The 25,775-nt window shown below is 34.8% G+C and overlaps 1 protein-coding gene across 2 annotated transcripts in view; it reads left to right on the top strand.

Moving 5' to 3' along the window:
• Positions 1-346: 346 nt before the first annotated feature.
• The window catches only part of Glrb (glycine receptor beta), an 86,410-nt gene continuing 60,981 nt past the window's right edge, over positions 347-25,775 (top strand). Inside the window, exons 1-2 of one of the 2 annotated variants that reach the window (XM_078021966.1) lie at positions 347-515; positions 2,176-2,325. In XM_078021966.1, coding sequence (XP_077878092.1) covers positions 2,204-2,325 — 122 coding nt within the window. In that variant the 5' untranslated portion in view covers positions 347-515; positions 2,176-2,203. The remainder of the gene's footprint in view (positions 516-2,175; positions 2,326-25,775) is intronic. The other variant, XM_005330924.4, reaches the window with a different exon arrangement.

Here is a 25,775-nt window from a genome sequence, read left to right as displayed (position 1 = left end):
TACTTTGCCCTTTTTGGTCCAAGAAGGTCGTTTGTATTCTATCCTGCTTTTCCTGCTAGTGGTCAAAAAACTGACCTTAAATAATTCCAGTCCCATGAAAGGGATCATTATTATTACTATTTTCCTTTTTGTTCCAACATTGTCCTCTCGGCATCCCTCCCTAATCTCTTTAGTCCCTTAAAACGCACGGCGACAAAATCGCTCTGCTTAGAACCCGCCAGGGCTCTCAGAGGGGAGGTGTCGCGTCCTTCCTGACGCTTTCGGGATACCTCTTCCCTCCCGCGTCACGGTGCCGCTTCAGCGCGGCCCCCGTGGTCCCCGCAGCGGTCCCGACAGCGGCGCGCCACAGCGCACGCTCCGCGGCCCGAGCAGGCGCGTCAGCCGAGCTCAGCGGTCGCGCGGGCGGCGGGGACGCAGCTGACCCCGCTCTGCGCCCGCTGCACCCCGGCCGCCACCGCTACCTGGGCCCCGGGCCGCCGCGATCTCGCCTGGCGGCTGCGGGCGGGGCGCCTCGGGTAAGGGCCGGGGGCTTCACCCAGGAGGGAGGTGCAGGAGAGGGTGGGCAGGGACAGCAGCGGAGGGTCTGGGAACAGGAATCAGCGCCTCTGCGGAAAGAGCGGGTCCAGGCTGGGGTGGCGGGGGCGCGGGGAGCACTGCGGCGTGCAGCGGGAGGCGGAGAGCACTGCCTGCCCGGCCGAGGGGCACGGGGCACAGGGCCGCTGCAGCCGCGTCACCGATGCGGTGGCGTCCACCCGGACGCGGGGGAAGAAGGTGCGCAGAGGGCCGCGGATAATTAGGGAACGCAAGATTGGCGGGGCGGGCTCCTGGTGGAGTTCTATTTGTGCGGATTCCTCCAGTCATTGCCGCTGTCTCTTTTGAAAGATTGGGAATGAAGCCTGAGAGCAGTGTGGAATTTTTCTCTTGCTTCCCCTTCGAACCATTTTCTTGGGGGAAAGATGTGGACAAGTACCTGCTGCTGGGGCAAAAGTGACTGGAAGCAGATGCTTGGGGTGGTAGGATGGGGGAAGGGAGCCCTCAAGGCTATACGTTGACTTAGAGCCATCAGTTGCTGTGGGTCTCATCAGGTCCTTCAGTTGTGTTAGGTGTAAGGACTTGGGAAGATGCCCTTCTGGCCTGCATTGGAAGAGAAAAAAAAAAAATCCTGGGAAAAAGAGTTGAAAAACATGACATAGACGATGCAGATTTATGAGGGTGAGATGGAAATTAAGTTAGTGTTCAGGAACCTGACAAGTCTTGTACTTTGTGGAAAACAATGAGAGAGAAACAATTTATGATTTGACAATGAGTCTAAAAGAGGTTCAAATATTCCAATGTTAAAAGATGCTTAAAGTTTTTTTTTTTTTTTGATGCATTAGACTGGGAAGAATTTAATTCTCATTTGAGCATCAACACTTTATTAAAATGTAGCTAAGAAGATTATTTGAAGAGTGTAACCACACTTGCTGTATTCTTTCATGTAATGTTACCTCCAATTTCTAGAGAAATCTTTTTGATGATGAATGTTCGTATCCCATAAGCGTTCTGGAAAGCTAACAAACTAATATGTACTGTTTTGGGGGTAAAAATAGCTTGCAAATTTCATGTGTATAAATAAAAACACAATGAACTTAGAGTAGGAAACTTTGATGCTAAATTTTTCCTTTATCTCAGTTGTTTAATACTTAGAATTAAAATACTTTTATTGTTTTTGAAAACTTTACATACAAAATCCAAACAACATAGACATTTTAAAAGAAAACAAAAATTACCTCAAAGGTACTAATCAGAAATAACCATTTTAATGTTGTCAGGCATCCTCCCAGGTATCTTCCTAAACATATTTTGATATCCTGTTCAATTCAATATCAGTTTACAATTTTATATAACCATAGAATGGAAATTTTACATAGTAACCTATTATACCTCATTGGAATCTTATTTTGTATATATCATTATTTCAACTGACTTTTACTACTATATAAAAAAGACTTTACTACTACCATATAAAAGAGACTTTAAATATAGAGTGATATGTAACCATGTGGGATTGAGCAATGAGGATTTGATATACAAATGTATTTGCCCTGTGGGTACTAAGGATCATAATTCTTAAAGGGACAATTATATATTTATCATTTGCTTCATAAATGTAAACATTTTCTTGTTCTTTTATAGATCCAGCTCCTGAAATTAACCTTTCAAGATGAAGTTTTTATTGGCAATAGCCTTTTTTATTTTAATTTCCTTGTGGGTTGAAGAAGTCTATTCTAAAGAAAAGTCTTCAAAGAAAGGAAAGGGGAAAAAGAAGCAGTACCTATGCCCATCGTATGTTCTTCATGTCTTATATTCTTACATAAAGAAATTTTAATGCATTTGTTATAAGAGCAAGGTGGTTTATTAAAATACACGTCTGCCAAACTTTTCATATGAAAAAATGACAGTGTGAAGTGAGGTTTAGAATGTGATACCTAATTCTCTGAGTTAAAGTTTTATAAAGTTTCATTGGTGCCATGAATTTATATAATTTTTATATATCCTTTAGTAAGAAAAAATTTACTATTGCTTTCTTATGTGTGCAACTTAAACCAGATACTGAGATTTCGTGTTTTGATAAGCACTAATTTAAAAAGGTGATTTAAAAATATTTAAATATATTTTAAAATGAGTGTTCCTTAAAAATCAGATAGCTAATCTATGATTTCAAAATCTTTTTAGTTTATATTAATGTATGAAGGAAGAAAATTTATATGGTAAATGAAGTTTCTAATTTAGTAAAGGCAATGAAATATTAGGAAATTAGGATATTTTCCAAAAAGCATGTCATTAAATGCAATGTTAGTTCATTTACCATATAAATCCAACCCTACAAAAGACAATATTTTGCATTTTAGACTCTACTTTTATAGAAAAAGCTAATATTACTGATTAATAAAGGCAGAACAGTTGAACAGGATATACATAAATAACTTTCACAAAATATAATGTGTTTTTCACAACTAATGCAACATGCGCAGTGATCTGGAATAGAAATTAATTTGCTATTACAGGTCATTTTTTAATTAAGATTTCTTAAATGTTATATTGATCATAGACAACGTTTTTTTGCAGCATCATTATTACTTAAATATTTTCTATTATACTTTTATTGATGTTCTGTAGGAAGCATTAGGTTGCTGGGTGTGGTCACACACTCCTCTCATTACAGGAATTTGGGAGGGTGGGGCAGGAGGATCACAAGTTCCAGGCCAGTCTCAGCAACTTCCTGAGGCCATAAGCAATTTAATGAAACCTTGTATCAAAATAAAAATAGAAGGGATGGGAATGTTGCTCTGTTGCTCAGTGGTTAAGTGCCCCTGGGTTCAATCCTTAGTACTCCAAAACAAACAAAAAATTAGAATATATTTGGGGAAGTATATTTTGTAAAGAAGGCACATTGGTATTGGTATTGGTATTCTGCGATTGGTATTTATGTAGTTATATGAGACTAAGAGTCTGGAGTCAGCATCATGGAGACATAAAGCCTAGCATTTAGCAGAGCTCTTTATTAAAGGATATTTCCTGATTTTCACCTTTGATACTTCTATTTATTTAACCGTATGATGTCAGGGCCAAATTTTTTGGTGTCTGACATCATGTCCCTGAGTTATACACGTCCCTTCTTGGCCATCTGCCCAGTTGAGCATCAACTGGGGATAGTGGCGGCAGGTTCAGGGTTAACCACAGTCTACAACCATTACCCTCCTTCACTGTTGCAGTTTTTGTGCCATAACCAAGAGATGAACATTTGAGGGAAGTGGATGTTGTCAGATATTACTCTTCCCTAGTTAAAGGACACATGTTCATGTTAGAGATTCTTTAAAGTAACCTTTTTTTGATTAAGGCTGACATACTGACACCAACTCTGGTAAATTCTTTGTTGTCATGATGATTCCATGTGTGGACTTAAGTCCTCTTAGGTCAGTCAGGTTTCCCTATGTGATGAAGATGACAGGGCTCTGTTCTCCTCCCTGTCCCCTGCCTAAATCAAAAGTCATGATTGGATTTTTATGAAAATTGCAACAGCAAGTCTTAGAATTACCATATATCTTACAACAGTGAGCCTGTGTGTGTGTGTGTGTGTGTGTGTGTGTGTGTGTGTGTGTGTGTTGGGGGGAAGTTTAAGTCAGATCAGAAACTGTCCTGGCTTTTTAAATTCACTTTTTAAACCCATACTGTTTTGAAGCACTAGAAAATCACAAATTGATTTTAATTTTTTTTTTGATGTGTAAGTGAAGCAGCAATACTAGGCTTGATAAAATAAGTGATAAATTTACTTCCAAAGTTTTAGAAAATTTATATGGATTAACAAATAAGAAAATTTAAATTAGTAAAAATATTTTACATATGTCCTTGGGTACCATTACTTTTTTATCTTACAGCTCGAAGTTGATGTTAGTAACATTGGTCTTTCCTCTCCTTTTCTCTTCTACCTCAGTGATTTTGTCCAAATACATAGCTGAAACTGCCATCATTTCCTGTTAACTCCTAGGTCTCTGTGTCTAGATCTCTCTGAAGAGTGCTACACCTGTTTATCCTGACTATCATGACCTCGAACTCAACATGATGAAGTCTGAATTCAAAACTCTTCCTCACCACTCCTAACATAATAGTCTCTTTCTTAGAAAATGGCACCCTCCTGCCTTTGCTGTCTAAACTAAAATCCTGGGGATCACTGTGTGGATCACTATAGACCTTCACTTTCTATCCAAGCTTCTCAAATTTAGCAATCATGCAGAGTTGTCAATCCAGAGTCTTTTTTTAAAGTTATTAGATGGACCCAATACCTTTATTTTATTTATTTATTTTTATATGGTGCTGAAGATCAAACCCAGTGCCTCACACGTGCCAGGCAAGTACTCTACCACTGAGCCACAACCCCAGCCCAAATGCAGAATCTTTACCATCTCTGAATCTCCTTCATTTCCATTTCCATGTACACATTGCTTTAATTACTACTTTCCACTCTCTTTGGTGGACCCTTTTTTAGTCTCTGTGCTTCTTATTTTCTTCCATAAACTCATATCCCAACTTGACTCTGCAGCATATTTCCCAAATCTTAAATCTACTTAGGCTATTCCAATGTTGAGGTCCGTAAAGTGACTGCATAGCTTTCTGGATGAGGTTCAGATTTCTTGGTCCACTCACAAAGCTCTTGATCTGGTATCTGAGATACAATAGTATCTCCTCTATCCTGGCCCCTTCTTATGTAGCATACACATGAGCCATGTCTTGTCTATATTTGATATTTTACATCTCCCATTGTTCTTTGCTGTACCAATGCTTTGACTCTTTCTCTTGCCTCAGTGGTCTTTTCCAAATTCAAGTTCATGGTTATTACTGTGATTTATTCACTATTGATTCCTAAGCCTCTATGTCCAGCCCAGAGCTCTTTAAGGACCTACTACATTACACCCAACGTGTTAATCTGACTGTCTTATTATGATCTCAGACTCAAACTTGAACTCTGTTGCCTCCTTTGGAAAACCTTTCCTAATTGGTTTTTTTTTTTGTTTGTTTTTAATTTGAGGTACAGGTGGATTAAATTCAGGGCCTCATATATGCTGTACCATTGTGCTAACCTTTAGTCTCCTTTCCTAATTTTTGATAGTGTGATTTAGATAATCACATTTTATACCTCCAAAGTTCCCTGATTTCCTCTCATGTTTATAATATTTTATGGTAATCATAAGTTGTAATTGTCTGTTTTCCTCATTGGATTTTAAATTCCTTAGCATCAGCGTCTTATTTGTCTCAATCACCAAATAACAATGTAGTGCCCGACACAAAATATACATCTAATAAAATTTGTTTAAAGGCTCAGTAGAACCCTGAAGACCTCCAGGCATGGTGGGGCATGCCTGTAATTCATCCACTGTGGAGGCTGAAACAGGAGGATTGCAAGTTTGAGGACAGCCTTAGCAATTGAGCAAGGCCCTAAGCAACTTAGTGAACCCCTGTCTCAAAATATAAAATGGGCTGGATTTGTAGCTCAGTGTAAAGTGTCCCTGGGTTAAATTCCTAGTACACCCCCACCAAAAAAAAAAGGCTTTAAAACCAAAAGATCTTTGACTACCTGTTGTTAAGTCATTATATCTGGATTTTGTTAAGTCACTTAAAAGTAACTCATGGTCCCTATGAAAAATATTTAGAAATATGATCTCTATATAAAGAAAGCTATGTGTGGGCTGGGGATGTGGCTCAAGCGGTAGCGCAATTTGATCCTCAGCACCACATAAAAATAAAATAAAGATGTTGTGTCCACCGGAAAAAAACCTAAAAAATAAATATTAAAAAATTCTCTCTCTCTCTGAAAAACAAAAGAAAGCTATGTGTTGACAAGTATGTAATTAGTGAGGCATCTTTATTTTGGATTATGTTGCCTGGTAGAATTTTGGTCTCGTCATAAAAAATACCTTATTAATGAGTAAAATAAAATTTTACAAAGCAAATACTCATCCAAACTTAGGATATTTGATATTGGGATATGTAGTGAATGTGTTAGGCAGAATTAGGAAACCATTATGATCCAGAAGGGATAAAGTGACAGGCTAGGTTTAATAAGATTGAAATATTAATTATACTTTGTTCCAGACATCACTGTGAAAGAACAGAATGGATGTAAATAGCTTAGCAGTGTGCATTTGGAAAAATATTAGATATTGTAATAATGACACAAATGAATGTGTCGGTACATGTGTAATACTTAAGAAAGAAGTTAGTGTTTCTATTTTAATAATTCCATGTTAAGTATATTGATTTTCTTAGTAGGATGATTTAAAGCAAAAGTTATAGGGATTTCTGCCCTTCTAGTCAGTATTTTCAGGGTAGAAAAATAGGAATGATATAAGTAACTATAATCATGCCACATTAGGAAGAGCTGAAAGACCTGAGATAATTGATAGTTGTCTTCAAATTTTTGAAAAAGTAAATTGGAGTTCAGAAAGTAGACTTTGACTTGGTACCACAATTGAAACCAGGACTAATGAATAGAAGCTACAGGGAAAGATTTTTTGGCTCCAAATTAAGAACTTTCTCATAGAGATCCGACAAAATACAGTTGAGGAGAAAGGGAGGTAGTGAAGTCCCTATTATTAGAGCCACTCAGACTTGGCAGAAATGCTTTAGAGAAACATTGAACATTGGATAGGTAGCTAGGCTGGATGTTGATATTTAAGGTCATTTCAGTTTGTGAGATTTCTAAGATTCTGTGATTGTAACATTAAAATTGGTTACAGCCTTATGATTGTCCAATAGCAAAATGACCTGGAAAAAATCGTTTTTTTTTTTTAAACAAATTTTAGCTGGATTCACTTATTTAAATTGGTCTGCCTTTATTTTTGGTTCATCGGCATGGAAAGCTCAACTACCTAAGATAAATATATCTTGGTCATGTGTTAATAATAAGGATTTAGTAATCCTCAGTGACAGAATTTCTTCTTGAAATTTCATGAATAATCAAGTTCTTAAAAATGTCTCTTTGGAATCCAGAAAAATCTTTTCTACTTTTCTGACTTAAGTCAGTCAGAAAAAATGTGTCAAGCTACTAAACCTCTTGAGAAATAATCATTACAGGATGACAAATATAAATGATCTAATCAATGCCTACCATAAATTTCTAAGAAGGCATAATAATGTGCGTTTGTATTTGCTTGTTTGTATATTTTATATTAAGCCACAACATACCAAAATATAGTTTCAGAATGTTTGATTGAATAACAGCAATAAAAACCAGAACAGAATGGTCTCAACAATAACATCAGAAAACTCCAGGAACACTTTGCTGTTTTTGTTTTTGCTCATAGTAGACATAATACTTTTTAATACTGAACTTGTCCAGGCTGTGCAATGTCTTGGCATCATTTTTGCCATCACTGAGCTAGGGAAACTTTTCCCTTTTGTTGAGAATTGTTCAGATTGCAGACGTCTGCTAGTTTATGATAAGTGCAACTAATATGTTTACAAGATGTGTTTGAAATTTCTCCTCCCAAATCGCTCTCATTTTTGGCTCATACTCTATCTTAGGTATGAGGAGCTTAATAAGCTCTCAAGCATGAAGGATGCTTTTATATCAGTGTGTTTTTATGTTAGTGTGTATTTATCTTATCTTCTAAATCACCTTTCCTCCAAACTGTTGGCGCTGTACCTTTAAAACTTGTGACATAATCATTTTTTTTTGGTTCGATTCTATATGCAGTTGGGGAAAATGTGACTTATTTATAGTAGTTTGTTCATAAGCTAAAAACATGGTGTATGTATTTAAAGGTGTTTGATATCTGTTATGAGAATTTTTTTGTCTACTGCACAGTGCCATTTAATGATAGAATGTGTGCACTTGAGGTCTATATGTTGTGGGAGGGGAAGATTAATGATTTATCAAAGCCATTATGTGTTATCTCAGGACTGTGTCAGTCATCTTCTTGTTCTGATTGTTCTATCTAGTATTATTTAACAGACTAAATGAATTTCAAGTTAATACCAATTTCTTGCTTCCTTATGGAAATGCTTGATACATTTATATTGGCTCAAAGATGAAAGACTGATTGGGAAAAGATACAGATAATCTATAAAATAGATACAAATGAATGTTGCCTATATTGTTATTAATATTTATCTAGATCAAGTTTTTGATTTTTTGCTAATGTTCGGTTTTGTATTTTCTTACTACCTATTGAACAATTGCACTTTAATAGCAAGCTATTATTTTGCAATTGATTGAATTAATGATGATCCCCTTTCCAATTAATTTGGCATCCTCATTTCATCAGCTACTCAAGCATGAAACTTAAGTGGAATTTGCCCCTTCTCTTAAAATGATCTCCAAGATCATCATATTCAAGTTTTTCTTTAGTGTATCTCTTCTTATCATCTTAACCATTTTCATTACATTATTTTCTCAGTTATTCACCCTCTTTTTTCTTTTCCACCTTATCATACTGCTTGCATATCCCTCTTGCTGGTCTTAAGTTCAGTAACCCACAGTTTACCAAAACCGTTTTTGTCCATATTGCATATTTTGATATTTTATTATTTAATTCTTTATGTGACAACATCCTTCATTTTGTAGTTGAACTATACTTGGTATTAGTTAAGTATGTTGTAAATATTTGAGGTGAGAGGGTTATATAAGCTGCCTGTTTCAAAATTCTTTGTATATGAGCTCTATTCATGCTTGATGAATCCAATGGAATCCAATGGGTAACTGATTATATAGAAAAAAATCATAAATTGGTTTTTGATGCGTCAGTGGCTCACTGGTACTGTTTAAAAGTAATACTTCTAAACTTGTACAGTTTAATATTAACTTTATGCATCTACTTACAAAATTATGATGGGAATTGTAATAGAACAGAAAGAATACTGCCACATCTCAATTAGCACTGTATTGATTGACTTATGACATTCTGTGAGCCATTTCATTTATCTGGGTCTCAGTGGTCTGCCTTGTACAGTGAAAAGTGTGATCTCAGTAGTTTCTTAATTTCCCTTATTCATTCATGGCAACTATACTGTTTATGATATAAATTTATTTTTATGCTTGTTTTTGAGCATTTTTGTCAGTCTATTTTGTTTTCCAATTTTGAACCAGTCAAGCTTGGGAAAAAATACTCAAAATTCTATTTCTTAACCAAGCTAATTGCAAAGGGATCTAATTTTAGAGTTGATTTACCAAATGTAGGTTTTTATAAGGATTCCAAAGTAGAATAATGCATGTGTCAGTTGAATTATCTACCTTCTTAGCTGACTGCATTTTTACAAATTAAGATGTTTGTGCTATTTATTTGTTGTTCTGGAGGCTAATAATTTCTGTGATATTGCAAAGAATGGAGTAGATTTATAAAAGTCTCCTGTGTTCTTTATGGGCTACTGCCTAAGAGAGACATGTGACTGCCCTTTACAGAGAGCTGAGAACTCTTTAAGTAAGTTCCTTTACCACAGACATTTTATAGAAATTTACACTTTGAATTCATGAAGTAAATTATTCAAATTTATATATATGAATATTTCCTCTGAGTAATAATGTAACTATGAAATAATATTTCTAGAGCTCTGATTGGAATAACAGTAAAATGCTTACTAAGTCATTAATAGAATATGTTGGATAACTTGAAATGTCTGACCTTTATTAATGCTCAGGTAAGGATACAATAGTAGGAACTCATGATCATTCAGGAAGTTAACTGCTTCAATTCCTGATTCCTGAGAATAACCTCATAGGAAAGATTGAGCTATTAATGAGGAGATGGAGGAGATGTGTGGTGTTCTTTGCATCAGAATTTAACTCTCAATGATACCTCAGACCATAGACATGGCTGACAAGGTCATCTGAAGGTCATAATGCAGCATTCTTTATTATCATCTATATGTTCTGCTTTGACCTTCCTGGAATATAACATTTTTTAATTTTACAAGTGTGTATGTTATCATTTCAGATCATTATTAATTGTTTTGTGCTATTCTCTTCTTGGCTGGGTCTTTCTTATGGTTCCACAATCCTCTTTCTTGTCCCATAGCAATTCTGTTTTTTCTGACTATGTACTTTCAGCCCCAGCCCTATCAGTCTTAGCATGAAATTTTAACTTTTACTTCAAAGAAAAAGAAGAAAAGTCTTTGAACAGGAACTCTGCTGGTGTCTGTTTTTACTCCAAAGCTAACAAACATAACAATATTTTTCTTTTTCTCCTCTGCTGTTACCTTAGGAGAAAAGGAAAAAAGGAACTTATTTTGATCAAAGCCCTAGGTCCCATCTCCTCCATTCTCTCCTGCGTCATCTCTTATCAGCTTACCCCAGGTCTCTCATGTTTTTAATTTTGTTACACTATTTGGTAGTTTTTTCCCTCTAAGGGCTTGCAAACATATTGAAGGGTCTCTTGCCAGAAAAAAATATGTAGTTTTTTATATTCCTATTTTATTCACTTGCCCTGGTCTGTTAATTGCTCTATTTCTTGAACCAAAATGGCCTACAATTTTTTAGTTCTCCTTCAGTATTTTTTCCATTAGTTGAAGTTCCTTAAATTACAAAAGCCATGCATGATCTTTAAAACAAATAAGGCATTATGTGCTTTTTAATTATTCATCTATTAATACTGATTACTGTCTCTGCTGTACCTTTTGATAAAGATATTTATCTGATTCCTTTTAAATAAATCTAGTGACTTTCTTCAAGTTTTTATTATTACTTGATAAGAAATACTATCTTCTCCATTCTGAAATAACCCTGGATTTTATCTGCTCTTCCTATTCAATTCAATATACAGAATTTTGGTCATTTCTGGGTCATTTTTCTACCTCTCTGACTGGAACTGATTTTGACTGTTCTTCTGTCTTTCTTGTCCAGAAACTTTGAGTTTTAGCAGATATTGTGTGCTTGTTTCTTTTAGTCTCTTACTCATCAGTTTTCCTCTTAGTAATTTCCAGTCATGTCAGTGTTTATGCCTGTATCTTCACCTCTATGTGTAACTACTCTTGTGATTTCCAGGCCATTATCTTCATCTTCCTCTTGGACCTCAAGGTTAAGGTATCAAACATCTTAAGCTGGCTCTGTTTCTGAGTTCCCTGGCTCTGTATCCAGGCTTTCATGAAAAATGTCAGAATCATCCTCAGTTCTTTTATGTCCTTTTATCTTTATCATCTCATCATGACTCATTCTGTTTGTTCTTGCTCAGCAATGACTCTTGCATCTGGCTGTTTCTCCCCATCCCTATTTCTGTTGTCTTCGTCAGGCCCTAACATTTCACCTCGAGTCTGTTACTGCAGTTACGTACCTACACTCCTGATCTCCATTCTGTCCTCTCCACAGGTTGATACTCTACAGCAGTGGACCTCAAATATTTCCAGGAACCCTTTATATAATACATCTAATATATAATCTCATACATTTTTAAGGACACAAAGAGCTCTAGCTTATGTGGGTTGTATCTATTTATATTACCTTATTACAAATAAAGCATCAACTTTAAATAATATTTATTCACTAAAATATCTAAGGGCTGTGGTTGTAGTTCAGGATAGAGCATTGCACAGCGTGCAGTGGTCCCTGGCTTTACCCTCACACACCACACACACACACACACACACACACACACACACACACACATCATAAACCAAAGACAAACCACTGAAAATAAGTGTATCCATTAAATATTAACGTGAATAACTTATTTTATGAAAGTAAATTATATTTTTTTTAAAGAGAGAGTGAGAGAGGGAGAGAGAGAGAGAGAGAATTTTTTAATATTTATTTTTTATTTATCGGCGGACACAACATCTTTGTTTGTATGTGGTGCTGAGGATAGAACCTGGGCCGCACGCATGCCAGGCGAGCGCGCTACCGCTTGAGCCACATCCCCAGCCCCAGTAAATTATATTTTCAAAATCCAAAGAAATAAAATAAAAGAAGGGGCTTTTTTTATTCATTGGTTTAATGACCAGCTTCATGAAAGATGGAAGGATTCTCATCTGCTTCTGTATTCAGTTCATTATGATAGATTGTTTTGGTTGAAGTATATGAAGAAAGTATGACCTAATGCAGACATATAATTGAAAGAGGGAAGAATGTTTTAATAGCCTTTTCATAACTGTGAATGTTCTTTAATGTCATGCCAAAGTTTAACAAGTGATAGTTCCCTAAAAGAGAGTTGCAATGTGAATGTGAAATCAGATGAGTGAACATTTTGTTCTCTGTTTCATTAAAATTCACTGTTCTCTCTTGCACATTGAATGACTTCTTTTGTTCAAAAGTGATTTTATAACATCATGCACTGGACATTTGGAAAATATTGGTTTGCTGGGGTTTATATTTTGCAAATCTTCCAAATGCTGACATATTTTATTATACAACATCAAAAAAGTCACATTCATCTAATAATACTGCCTATCTCACTGGAATTAGTCTGTAAATATTGAGAAACTGTCAAAATCATGGTGGCAATTATTTTCTCTAAAATTCATATTTTTGTTTGGAAATTCAGATTCTGTCACTGAAAGCAAATAACTTTCGGTTGTTTTCCCAAAAGTACAAGCTCCTTTCATTCACTTTTACAAAAAGTTTGCCCAAATATTTATATCTGAATTATTATAGTTTTTCTATGATGCTCCATGAAAATGGCCTTTCCTGAGGCATAGCTATTGATTTCTGATGTTAAGTTAAATAATCACTCAACTGTACTTTTCTCAGAAAAAAATTATCATAATTTGGAATTCAACAGAAATGGTGTCTGGATATTCCGTATTTTACCATGCAGAATATTAAAAAGTGTTGATATAAGTTTCATAATTCCACAAAATTAATAATTTTTTAAACTAATTTCTTAGTAACATTGCTTAGGAACACTGTCTTCAATTTTTTGCTTGGATATTACTGTGGATATGTGGTGGTAAGGAATACAGTTACATTTAGACATATGAGTATTGTTTTTCTTGATTTGTCCTATTGCTCTATCAGTTGTTTTTGTACCATCAGGGTAAATGTCAACATATTGAAAAAGTAAGTAATATTTTATTTTATTATGAAAATAATTTTGATTCTGTTGCCTGAGAGTGTCTTGGGTAGCTCAGGGTTTGGTGTTCCTCACTCTAAGAACTGTCACTCTTTTGTGTCAACATTATTTGTGATGTTTCATATGTATCTGATGCTTTATTCCCTGCTTTGGGCTAGCCTTCAAGTTTCTTTCTCATTCTGCTCTGCATTTCCATCATATTCTGCCATGCAGCACTTCTTAGTATCCCTGTATGGCCCCCTCTTGGTGAGCCCATTCTGTTGTACATTCTGTAACTTTTTCTAGCCATTTGCCTTATCCTTTCTCTTACTCTGTTGCACCCCTCCTTACCCTTCTAGTGCCAGACAGAAATTATCTGTTGTATGAACTTCCTGCCATTTAATCTATACAAAATGAGTGCTAAAAATATAAAAATATCACATTAATATTGATAAATTTCAAGTAAAATTAGTTGAATTAATACAGAGGAGTAATCAATGGACCACAAAATTCAAGGAATAGAGCTCCCATTTACTCTGTTATGGATTTATTGTGTTTCCTCATATAATCTTTGTTGGGTCCTGATTCATAAACTAAAGGCATTAGCAATATGATTTTATGAATTTCTCAGTGTCATTGGGGAAGACATTTATCCTGCAGTTTTAATATGTGGAAACAGTGCTGTCTTGAGTCAGAAGAGACCTGGCTTCTGTTTTAGAATGAATTACTATATGAACTTGTGGCCTTGAATAAGCTATCATTTTGCCTCTTCAGATCTCCATTTTCTTATCTGCAAAATGGAAATGATCATCTTTATTTATTTCACAGAATTCTCAAACTGTGTAGTTTGAAATTATATTTGAGAGTATTTTCTAAACTGCAAAAATTCTACAAAGTGGATTACCTATCTTTGTTATATTAGAGTTTCCTTTAAAGAGCTCAAAGGAGTTTTGCATTTTAAATAATACTTTTAGTCTCATTCTTCTGCCATTACTTAAGATAATTTGTAAAGATAGAAAAACTAATTATGGGGAAAATATCTGATTAGTGGCACATTTGGCAGTCAGTCTTTGTTCTTTTCATTCCTTATCCAAGTTTTTTCATTAATGTTCTTGCCACTGTGTTTATATTTATTTAGTTATTACCTTCACTAATGGGAACAAATTTTTCATGTTCATTGTCATTTGGCCTTTGTTTATTTTTATCATTTTCAAGCAACATGTGGGCTTACAGCCTTTTACTGAAATTTAAAGTTCATTGAAGTTCTTTTTCAATAACAGAATATTACTTTCTGAGCATACAATCTTATAATCTTCCTCTTCATGCATATATATTTCACCAATAAAAAATAATGATGAGTTTGATTAAAGTAGTCAATTTGACTACCAATGGGAGTTTCATAAATAAGAAGTCACCCTGTGCTACTGTGGTCAAGAAAAAGCATCTGATGCCTTCCTTTTTCATAGAGCATGTGCGCATTTAAGGAAGCGAAGTATGAAATGTATTGCGGTAAAAGTAGGTAGGAGATGAGGGAAACCAGGAGTTTAGTTTTGAACATGGTAAGTTTGAGGTATCCATTAGATATCAAAAAGGAAATGTCAGTTAGTTGTCAGAAATTCTGGAAAAAGGTGCAAGCAGCAGGCCTAAGTTTGAGAGTTGTGAGACCTGATGAGATTGCTTAGAAAGTAAATTAACTGGAAATACAAAGGTATATGAGGAATAATTATTTGGGAACAGGTTGTGGAAATGAAGAACAGGCAAAGAAGAATGAAAAGAAACATCAAGGAAGTAAGATCAGGAATAAAAGTGTGAGGTCTTTTACTAGGAATTCAAGTGAAGTTAAGAACATGTTAGGGGTCAACAATATTTGATACTTGTTAGGTCAAGAGAGCTAAGGTTGGAAATTGGCCATGGAGTTTGACAGCATGTGTGACCTTGACAAGGATTGTTTATATAGGTGGTGGTTACAAAAGTCTTAATAGATCAAATTCAAAAGATATTGCAAAGAGAAGAAACAGAGACTGTAGTATTAATATTTGTTTGATGGATTTTGATGTAAACGAAAGCAGAAAAATTGGCCATAGTTGAAGGAGAGGGAGGACCATTGGACAGGTTTTTAACAGATGAGAGATAATAAAGCATATTTATAAGGTGATGAAAATGTTCTAGTAGAGAGAGAAAATTTATGATGCAAGAAAGAGAGACAATTTCTGGAGTGATTCCACAATGGCAGAGATTCTCAGACGACTGGAAAGTATGACCTTGAGTAGCATTTTCTTCTCTTTTTCCAGCTTATCATGAGATTCACAGTGATAGAGAAAAATTAGATTATCCATGGTTCTGTTTAAAAGCCATATTAAGTCGGGGAATATAACAAGGAATTTCACATGATAGCATGTCAGCACCTTCCAACTCTGGCATTTAATTAGAACATACATTCAAAGCAAAATGCCTTACTTGTGTGGTTGTAAGAGTCAAAGTGTTCTGATAAATAATAGAATATCAAATGTTTTCTTTTAAGGCTCAATTATATAAGCACAAAGGCTCTGCAAATTCTGGGTAAGTTTTAATTATTGATCCTTCTGCCAAATCATAGATAGCTGGTTGTGGCTCCTCCTTCAGCTCAGGTTCCAGAAGATTAGTGTATGGAGTTTCAGATTACTTATGGAGGCCAATTTCTAAGAAGTATTTATGAATTACCTTTTAGTAGCATATGAAATCTTAGGGGAAAAAGCTTGCTTGAATGGGAGTCTTAATTGTCTTAAGATCTCCTTATGGATATCAGATAAAATTCTTGGTGACCTTGCAGGGAAAGGAATAAGATTTCTAAGATATGAATTCTTTGTATCAGAAGTTAAGCTAGGTTTTCTTTGAGAAATTATTATTTTATTTTATAAATTTATGAAATGCCATGTGATAATTCATTATATTTATATGGTAGATAGTGATCAAATCAGAATAGTGAACATTTCCATATCCTAAAACATGTTTTTAAATGTTGATTAACACAAAATAATTATACATATTCATGGGCTCAGTACACTCATACAATAGGTGCCAATCAAATCAGGGTAATATTTTTCCCATGTCCTTTCATTGTTATTTTGGAGGACTTCAAACTCATCTTTTTCACTTATTCAAGGAACATGTCATAGGTTATTGTGAACAATAGACCTCCACTTTTCTGTAGAACACTAGGACTTCGTATGTCTCTACAGTTGTGTTTGGACACCTATTATCTCTCCCCTCCTCCCTTCCCATTCTAGTAATTACTGTTATATGTTATATTGGAATTTTTAATATTTTTTAGTTGTTGATGGACCTTTATTTTATTTATTTGTATGTGGTGCTGAGAATCGAACCCAGTGCTAGGCAAGTGCCATTGAGCCTGTACAACCCCAGTTCCAATATATTGGAATTTTTTAACATCTATGTATGTGAGGGAACATGTAGAATTTGTCTTTCTCCCTTTAACCTATTTCACTTAACATGATGTCCTCCAGTTCCATCTATTTTGCCACGAATAATATGATATCATACTTTTATGGGGAAATGATATTTTATTGCATATATCTATCACATTTTATTTATCAGTTTATCTGTTGGTTGGCATTTAGGCTGATTCCATAGCTTAGCTATCAGGAATCTAGGTTTTCACATAGAGACTTTTTAAAGTTCTGTGTAGAAATGAACAATTATTGATGAAACAATTGGTTAGAACAAAGAACCTTAATTAAAAACAAGTTATTAAATTTAAAACACATAATGTTAATAACTCTTAAATATTAGCTCATGAGAAATTTCCTAAGTTCCTACTTCAAAATATATGCATAGCTACATTTATTTACCATAACCTTATTTATTTAAAAGTCTTTTGTCTTTATGCTAAGTCCTTCCAGACCCAAATACAGACATGATCACTGATTTTTTGCTATTAAGGAACACCCCTAATTATTGCTATGGTCTGGACATTGTTTGAATGTGTTTCCCAAGAGTTTAGGTACTTAAAACTTAGTCTCCATGGTAGTACTGTTTACACAGTACAACTTTTAAAGGGCTTTGCATAGCATAGGGGAATCAAATCATGGGACCACCACCCTTGCAAGGAATTAATACTGGTTTTGCAGAGTGAGTTAGTTCTCATGAAAACAGGTTTATAAAGGGAGGCTCCCTGATGTGTTTGGCTCCTTCTGTACATGACTATTTCCCTTTCTGTTTCTCTGCCATGTTGTGGTTTAGCCATGGGGACCAGGACATTGGTACTATGCTTCTGGACTGCCAGAGCTTAAACCTAAGTAAACTGTTTTTTAATATAGTAACTAATCTCAAGTATTTTGTTATAGCAACACAAAATGTTTGAATACAATTACTTATACATAATTTTCAAGTAAACTTTGTTTTCATATTACTTATGTAGTCAATGTATTTGAGCAAGATGTGCATTTACTAGTTCTATTTTCTGTTTAAATTACCACTTAAATCAGTTAAAAGTTAACTTAGTATATTAAAAAGTTAAAGGAGACTCTTTCTCTCTCAGTTATGGCTGAATCCTAAAGTCAAGAACAAAATAATAGAACCAGGAACCCCTATAATATCAGGATTCTGATCTCTTATGTAAGTCATACCACAAAAGGTTTTTACATAGAAGCTGAAAGTTGGCTTTATTTCCTTTAGTGCAGAATTTACTCCAGTGGCCTAAAAGGAATAAGGTTGGAGAGACCAAGTGGGAGACATTCTTTGGAGGAAATTCTGGTAATGCTGTGGTTGTTTTTGTACTATCAGTCATGGGAATGGGAGAAAAGTGCCTTTCCTTTTCCCCAAACCTAATGAGAGGGACTTCAAGGCAGAATTGTATCTCCTTCTGTTTTGGGGGGATGCTCATTGAGGGCTGGTGTCTGATCCTCACTGGAGAGGTCAAAGGCAGCCTGTGACTGTAAACTAGAAGCAAGGAAGCAGACAGAAGAGGGCTGCCGTGGGAAGGGAATGTTTTCCGTCAGGGAAAGGAGCACTTGAATATTTACTGTAGCTCAGATTTAGATCACAGGACAGAGACCCAGAAAGTGAGAGATCAAGAGAAAGAGCAAATCAGTAAAGTATCAGCTTGAAGTAGGAAACAAAGAATCTTTACCTTAAAGAGCCAAGGAGGGTGGTGGAACCTCAAGGTGACTGCCATAGTCTCTGGACTGCAGAATGCCTGCAGCTGAAGGTTGGAATCAGCTGTGAAGTAAAGAAAAAAAGAAAAAAAAAGGAAAAAAGGGCTTTGGTAACTGAATTTTGAGCTTCTTGAAGAGGGATTTTGAGGAAGCATGAAGATACTGAAAATTATCAAGGCAGGTGAACAGAGGGAACACAGCCACATCCCCAGTCCCAAGGCAGCCTCCCTGTCTCTGGAAGGTCTGGCTGAGGAAGAAGGAGATTTCAGTATTGAATCAGACTCAGAGTTTTATTATTACCAGGTGTGCACATCTGACTGATGGCGTGGCAATTTTAAGTGGTTCGGAAAGTGCCAGGAGGAACTGTTTTTCTCATGAGAGACTGGAAATGTTATGAAGTCAGTAGGTAGGAGATGTCATCCAACTATATTGACAAGTACCAGCTTGCAGAGCAGGTTGGGATGGCTCTGGGGGAAAACAGAATTCCTTTATAACTAAATCCTCTAGGTTCTAGCTTATTCAATCAAAGGTGACATTGGTTTCTAGACAATGGTTGATCGGAACAAAGACTTATCATTATCCGTATTCAAGATGGCAGGTCTGCACTGAGAATCACAACCACATTTGTCACCTCTGTTTGCTATAGGGTTTTTTTTTTTTTTTTGAGCATTTAGGTCACTTTTTTTTTTCCAGACAGGTGGGCCTGTGCTTGTTATAATGAAGTTAACAATTCAAAAGGGATTATTTTCTTGTCTGTTACAAATAATGTTACACATATGAAATTATATAAAGATCACCTGCAAAGAGTAGTGAAAGCCAACAGAGTAGGTATTAGGGGTGGTATTTTAGGGCTTTTTCATTAGGTTCATTAGGTTCCTGGACAGGAAGAAAAGCAACTTTATCTGGAGTGAGTTGCTCAAGGGGCTGTGAAATTTAAATTACTCATTTCAGTTCTCAAATCCCATCCTCTCTTTACTTAATTTCTTCTTTTTCAGTTTTTGTTTATAGCGGCAAGGAAAATACTCCCTTTTAAAACTGTGAAATTACTGTAGGAATGCATGGATATATAGTATATATTTATGTAAAAAAAAATACTTAATCAAACCCCATATTGAGAACTCTCAAGAAATTGGATCTTGATAGTTTTTTTTTTTTCTGAGATGGCACTTTTGGAACATAAATTTCTCTTCTTGGTATTACTGTGAATCATACAAACATTAGATGCTATTCTAATCTCCTCACATACATTGTTTAACTTAATTATGGAAAAATTTTTTTGTGAATAACTGATTTTCTGAGATTATTATCTCTACTTACAAATGAGCTAACTAAGGCACAGAGATTAAGTGTCCAAAGCTTATTAGTCAGTAATATCCTAGGATTCAAATCCAGACTCTGTCTCCAGAAGAGAAATGCTTCATTCCCAAGGCAGTCGAGCTAGGTATTTTTTTTTTCTGTTAGGTGAGAAAGAAAGCTTGTTGGTCTATAAATTAGGAAGACTGAAGTGATATGCCAACAATTTTAAAAATTACTATAAAACTATATAGAAAAATAGATATATAATAATGATGTGCAATTCAAAAAAATGATAATAAAACAAACACTATGTACATGTTACCCAGCCTAAGAATTAAAACATTACTGTTATTTTAGTTCTAACTGTACAATACACAGTGTATATTCACCACAAATGCTAGTTGTAAATTACATAGTCGTCTATTTTTCTTCTTAATAGAATATTTTGATGGATTATGTGGTAAAATACCAAATTCTGTCTACGTGATTTTTTAAACTCTCCTTAAAATTGAGCTATCACATTCAGCAAAGGATGCAAATCTTAATAGTATAGTTCAGTGACTAATTCAATGACTTTTTCCATTTAGCTCATGATTCTTCAACTCAGACAAACATATAGAACACTTCTATACTCTAGAAAATTCCCACATGCCATATTCCAGTTAATGTCTCCTTCCAGAGGTCAATTGCTCTTGATTTTGATGGTGTTAGATTGAGTTTTCCTCTTGTTGGCCTTCAAATAAGTGGCATGATAACTGTAGACAGTCGTGAATGTGCCCTCTTGCTCCACATCTTGTCTGTGAGATTTCATCCCTGTGGCTGGTGTCGGTAGCAGGGGTCAGGCCCTTCTCATTGCTCTGTAGTGTTTAGATGCTATCTTTTCCCATTTTATTGTCGAATGAAAAAACAAATCCAGATACAGATGAGGGGCTTTATTTGAAAAGAGTGTCGCAGGAGGGAGAATGTGCCAACTGTCAGACCTGTAAGCCTCTCCAAGATTAGCAGAAAAGCCTTCTCTATTATAAGAACACAGGAGGTTTGGAGGAACCCAGGGTTGGGAAATGGGATGAACATGTGGCATGACTGAACAGTGGGTCCGAGAAAATTGAGGAGACCATGAGAAAGAAGCCTAAGTCAAGTATGATCAAGTAAAGTTGATGAGCATTTCATTCAGATTGGTCCACAGGAACAAACAGTTAAGCTACTCATAGATGAGACCATGCAGGAGTTTGGAGGCTCTGTATCTGGTTTTGCCTTAGGTGAACAAGGAGACCACCTGCTGGCCTCTTCTAGGTAATTTGGGGAAGGATAATTGTTTGCAGTAAGATGATGCTTCGTGTAACAGAAAAGAATAAGAGTATTTCTAAATGTTGTTCCTGTTTCAGGAGCTCAGATAAAGTTCAGCTATCACTGTTATTGCTAGTGGTGAGTATTCTCATTTTGGGTCCATTATGGTTAAAGGCATTATGAACAATTTTATACATGTACTTTGGGTATCGTATACACTCATATCTGTTAGACATATTCCCTAGAGTAAAACTTTTGTATCAGAGGGTATGTAACTTTTGAAGATATGAAGAGTTTTCCAATTTTACTGCTATCATCAATGTATGAGAATCTCTGTTGTTCCACAACCTCATCAAAATTTGATATTATTGGCATTCACTTTCACATTAGCTGGCCCCTTTTATAAGGTTGTTTTTCAACTTTTTGCTCATTGAAAAACTGTTGATTTTTTTATTGATATGTAGGAGTTCTTTATATATGCTAGATCAGATCTTTATTCAGATACTACATGCATAAATATATATTGCTTAATGACAGGAATAGGTGGTAGAAATGCATCATTACTGGTCTCATCATTGTGTGAAATCACAGAGCACACTTACAGAAACCCATATGATAAAGCCTACTGCACATCTAGGCTGTATACTATTGTTCCTAGGCTGCAAACCTGAACAGAATGTTAGTATACTGAATACTGTTATTATAAAACATGATAATTATTTTTATGTCTAAACATATTGAAACATTGAGAAGGTGTCCTAAAAATACAAAACTAAAGATTATAAAATGGTATACATGTAGAGGGCACTTACCATGATTGGAGCCCAGAGGAAGTTGCTCTGGGTGAGTCTGTGAGCAAATGGTGAGCAAATTTGAGGCCTAGGATATTGCCATGCACCACTGTAGCCTTTATAAGCACTGTACACATGGGCTATACTGAGTTTATTTTGAAAATGTTACTTTCTTCAATAACATATTAACTTTAGTGGAAATTTTTACTACATGGATTTTTATTTTTAAAAACTTTTTTGTAATAATATTTCACTTGAAACACAAATGTTGCATATCTGTGTATATTTTCTTTCTTTATATCATTATCTTCTAAGCTTTTTCGATTTTTAAAATTGATTTTTTTTTCCTAAAAATTAGGACACAGACACACATGGTAGCCAAAGCATACACAGGTCAGAATCATCAGTATCACTGTCTTCCACTTCCACATCCTGTCCCTTGTCCTTGGAAGGTCTTCAAGTGGCAGTGACATGCATGGAACTGTCATCTCATGGTAACAATGCTTTCTTCAAGAACACCTCCTAGTGGATCTGCCCAAGCTAATTTTACAGTTAACTTTAAAAAAAATAAGTAGGAGGAGTACACTATAAAATCAAATTTAGAAATATAGTGGAGTAAATACAAAAGCTACTAACAATTGTTATTATTGAGTGTTATGTATTATACAAAATTATATGTACTATACTTTTATAAGACTGTCAACTCAACAGGTTTGTTTACACCAGTATTGCTACCAACATTTGTATAATGTGTTGCCCAAAAACCATCACTAAGTGATAGAATTTTTTCAGCTCCATCATAATTTTACATAGCATTTACATTATATCAGATATTATAAGTGGTCTAGAAATGATTCAAGTTATATGGGAGGATTGTATAGGTTACATGCAAGTAGTATGCAGTGTTATATAAGGAACTCGACATGTTTTGGTTCCTTTTAAGGTTCTGAGTTGTTTTAAAAATACAATAAAGTCTACTTCATTTTTAATCTTTTAGGTGCTCATCCAGAGCCTCTTTATTTGGGGCATATACACAAGATTATTATTTTTGCTTGCTTGCCTGACAATTTTAAGAAGGAAATCTAGTTCACATTTTACTAGTAAGACTAGTAAAACCTAGTCTTACTGCCCACTACTTCTTCTCCTAGACACAAGGAGGAAGGAAGTTTTCTCTCCTCTTCTCCAATTCTAATGCTAATGAGACTTGGATCTTATTGCCTCCAATTTTCTGGAAAGACCTGAAATTGGCATTAGCTTTTTCAAGTTTTATCTTCCACTTGATCTTTCTTAATATACTCAAGTTTTCTTTCCTGTACCAAATATAGCCATAATTGGAAAAATCATTGTGTTGTATATATATCCATATCTGACTTGGTTCTTAGGAAACATTGCCTAGGGATTGTTTTCTTAAAAAATAAATAAATAAATTATGATAAGAACACTTAACATGAGATCTACCCTCTTAACACATTTTTAAGTATATAGGATTATTAACTCTAGGCACAGTATTATACAACAGATACTGAGAACTTACTCATCCTGCATAATTATTCCACTTCAACATCAATCCTCCACTTTCCCATACTCCAGCTCCTGTACTCACCATTCAACTTTCTTTTTCTACAAGTTTGACAATTTAGTTACTTCTCATAATTGGAAATTGATAGTATTTGTCCTTGTGGGACAGGCTTACCTCAGTTAGCATGATATCCTCAACATTCATCCATTTTGTTGCACATGGCAGAACTTCCTTCTCTTTTAAGGCTGAATAATATTCTGATATATATATATATATATATATATATATCACTTTTTTGTGATATATATATATATATCACTTTTTTGTGATATATATATATATCACTTTTTTGTTCACTCCCTTGTTGGTAAATAGTTGGGTATATCTGATTCTTGTCTGTTTTGAATCATGCTGCAATGAATGTGACAGTGCTAATATCTTTTGGGAATTATCATTTCAGTTCTTTGGGATAAACACACAGGATTGCTGCCAATGTATATGGTAGCTCTATTTTAAAAATGTGAGGAAGTTTCATACTGTTTTCCATAACAACTGCAAATTTTGCATTCCTACCAACTGTGTGCAAGGGTTCCAATTTCTTCATATTCTTGCAAACAAGTATTTAATTTTTTGTTGTTGTTTTTGATAGCAGCTATTCTAATAGCTGTGAGGTGAAAACTCATTATGTTTTAGATTTGCATTTCCCTGATTAGTGACATTAAGCATCTTTTCATAGATATGTTGGCTGTTTCTGTGTCTTCTCTCAAGAAATATATGTTCAATCTTTATTACTTTTAAAAACAGGTTATTAGGTTTTATTATGATTGTTGTTGTTGTCATTATTGAGTTGTAGGAGTTCATCATATATTTTGGGAATTAATTTCTTATTAGATACGTAGTTTACAGATATTTTCTTCCATTTCATAGGCTACTTTTCAGTATACTAACTCTTTTGCTGTGCAAAAGCTGTTTAGTTTCAGTTACACTTGTCTACTTTGACTTTTGTTGCCTTTGCTTTTGATATAACATAATAAAATCATTGCCAAGAACAATGTCTTAAATGCCTTCTCTTATGTTTTCTACTGGAGATCTTACAGTTTCAGGTCTGTGTTTTGGGTTGATATTGTGTTTGGTTTAAGAGAAAGAAATAGTTTCTTTTTTTTTTCTCAGATCATTTGTTAAAGAGACTGTTTGTTTCCCATAGTGTATTCTTGGCCTGCTGTTGAGGATCAGTTGCTATATAATCTGGAATTATTTCTGAGCTACCTATTTGATCCTTTGGCCTACATATCTTTATGCCAATACCACACTGTTTTAATTACTGTACCTTTATGTTATACTCTCAATTTGGGGAATGTGATGCCATAAGGTTTCTTCTTTTTTAAATTGCTTTGGCTATTTGGAGTTGACCCTTTGTCCTACCATATGAATTCTATAATTGATTTTTCTATTTTCATTGGGATTTTGAGTTGAATCTGGGATTGCATTGAATCTGTAAATCTCTTTAGGTAGTTCAGATATTTTTAAAATGTTAAGATTTCCAAATCATAAACATGGAATGTCTTTCCATTTTATTGTGTCTTTGATTTCTTTTTCATCAGTGTTTTATAGTTTTCAGTGTAAATATCTTTCATTATGTTAGTAAAAGTTGTTTCTAAATATATTATTCTTTTTGATGCTATGGTAAATGGGATTGTTTTCCACATTTTCATTTCATGGAGTTGAATCATTGATGTATGGGAAAGCAACTGCTTTTTGCATGTTGATATTGTATCCTGCAACTTTACTGAATTTATCAGTTTTAACAGTGTGTGTGTAGTCTTTAGAGTATGTTATAGATAATGTCATGTGGTATGCAAAGAGACATTTATTTTTTCCATTATTATACTTTTTACTCTCTCTATAGTAGAACTTTTAGTATTATGTGGAATAGAAGTAATAAGAGTAGACATTCTTGTCTGGTTCTTGATTTTAGCATGAAATCTTTCAATTTGTAATCATTGAGTATGACTTTAGCTATGGAATTTTTATGTATGGCCTTTATTATACTGAGGTAATTTCATACTATTATACTGAGGTAATTTCATTCTATTCCTAATTTGTTAAACATTTTTTATCATAAAAGAATGTTAAATTTTACTAGATGCCCTTTGTGTATCCATATGATTAGATAATTTTTATCTGATTCTTACTGGTGTGGGCAATGTGTACATTA

This window comes from Ictidomys tridecemlineatus, chromosome 9, assembly GCF_052094955.1.
Source record: "Ictidomys tridecemlineatus isolate mIctTri1 chromosome 9, mIctTri1.hap1, whole genome shotgun sequence".
NCBI lineage: Eukaryota > Metazoa > Chordata > Mammalia > Rodentia > Sciuridae > Ictidomys > Ictidomys tridecemlineatus.
This window is presented reverse-complemented; position numbering and strand designations above follow the sequence as displayed.